Below are 959 nucleotides of genomic sequence, written 5' to 3' on the forward strand. Positions count from 1 at the left end.
ACCTAAAATGTGTAATGTAATGGATTACGTTACTAACTACAATTTCTGTCATGTAATTTGGGATCAGTAATGGATTAATCTACTGTATCAAAATCTAGTTTGAATAATCAAGAGATGTTTTCCTCACTAAATATATGCTGATCAGGCTGTGTGTGTGTTGTGTTGATGTTTGATTTGCAGATGCTGTCGTGAACCGTTTTCATGTTCAGTGGATGCCTGAATACTGCAGCCACAACCAAACCGGAGCGCCGCAGACATCAGTGACGCGGGTCAGTGTGTTGGTGTTCATGAGGGGTTTCTGCTCTCCAGAAACGCAGAGGCTCTTACGGGAGCACAGCCTCATGTCTCTTCATTACTGAAGCTGATTAGCGCGTGTTGTTTCAGATGATGTGCTCAGAATGTGCTCCGGTGCCTAAGAAAACACAAGCATTAAAATCACATTTCCAGGAAGCGGGATTGAATTTATCAAACCCCCAGAGCGGCCCCACCGGAGCCTTAACCTGCGGCCCCGAGCCGCGTTCTTCACCGCGCTGCACGCTAGCTGCTAGGAAACACATGTTTGCTCTCTGTAGACGGCCGGGAATCATCGTGTTTAAATGTGTCGTCCCACTTCGTGACTGAAAAACTACATTTTTACCTTTTCTAAAGATAATGGGATCGTTGCTTGCTTGTTAACTGTTGTTGTTGAGTGTTCTGGTTGCTAGGTGAAAGCTAGAGTGCCGTGGGTGGTTGCCAGGGTGTTGCTAAGGTGTTCTAGGTGTTGCTATGCAGTTTTTAAAGTGTTCTGGGTGGTTGCCAGGATGTTGCTATGGGGTTATGTATTCTGGCTGGTTGCTATGTAGTTTCTAAGGTGTTCTAACTGGTTGCCAGGACATTGCTGTGGGGTTGCTAAGGTGTTCTGGGTGTTGCTATGCAGTTTCTAAGGTGTTCTGGGAGGTTGCCAGTATGTTACTATGGGG

At 46.1% G+C, this 959-nt stretch overlaps 1 protein-coding gene across 1 annotated transcript in view; it reads left to right on the forward strand.

Annotated features, from left to right (window-relative positions):
• The first annotated feature begins 184 nt into the window (after positions 1–184).
• The window catches only part of LOC107578098 (anosmin-1-like), an 8,951-nt gene continuing 8,176 nt past the window's right edge, over positions 185–959 (forward strand). Inside the window, exon 1 of the mRNA XM_016264087.1 lies at positions 185–269. Within this exon, the coding sequence (XP_016119573.1) occupies positions 213–269 (57 nt within the window). The 5' untranslated portion in view covers positions 185–212. The remainder of the gene's footprint in view (positions 270–959) is intronic.

This window comes from Sinocyclocheilus grahami, unplaced genomic scaffold (genome assembly GCF_001515645.1).
Source record: "Sinocyclocheilus grahami isolate Dianchi unplaced genomic scaffold, SAMN03320097.WGS_v1.1 scaffold8807.1, whole genome shotgun sequence".
Taxonomy (NCBI): domain Eukaryota; kingdom Metazoa; phylum Chordata; class Actinopteri; order Cypriniformes; family Cyprinidae; genus Sinocyclocheilus; species Sinocyclocheilus grahami.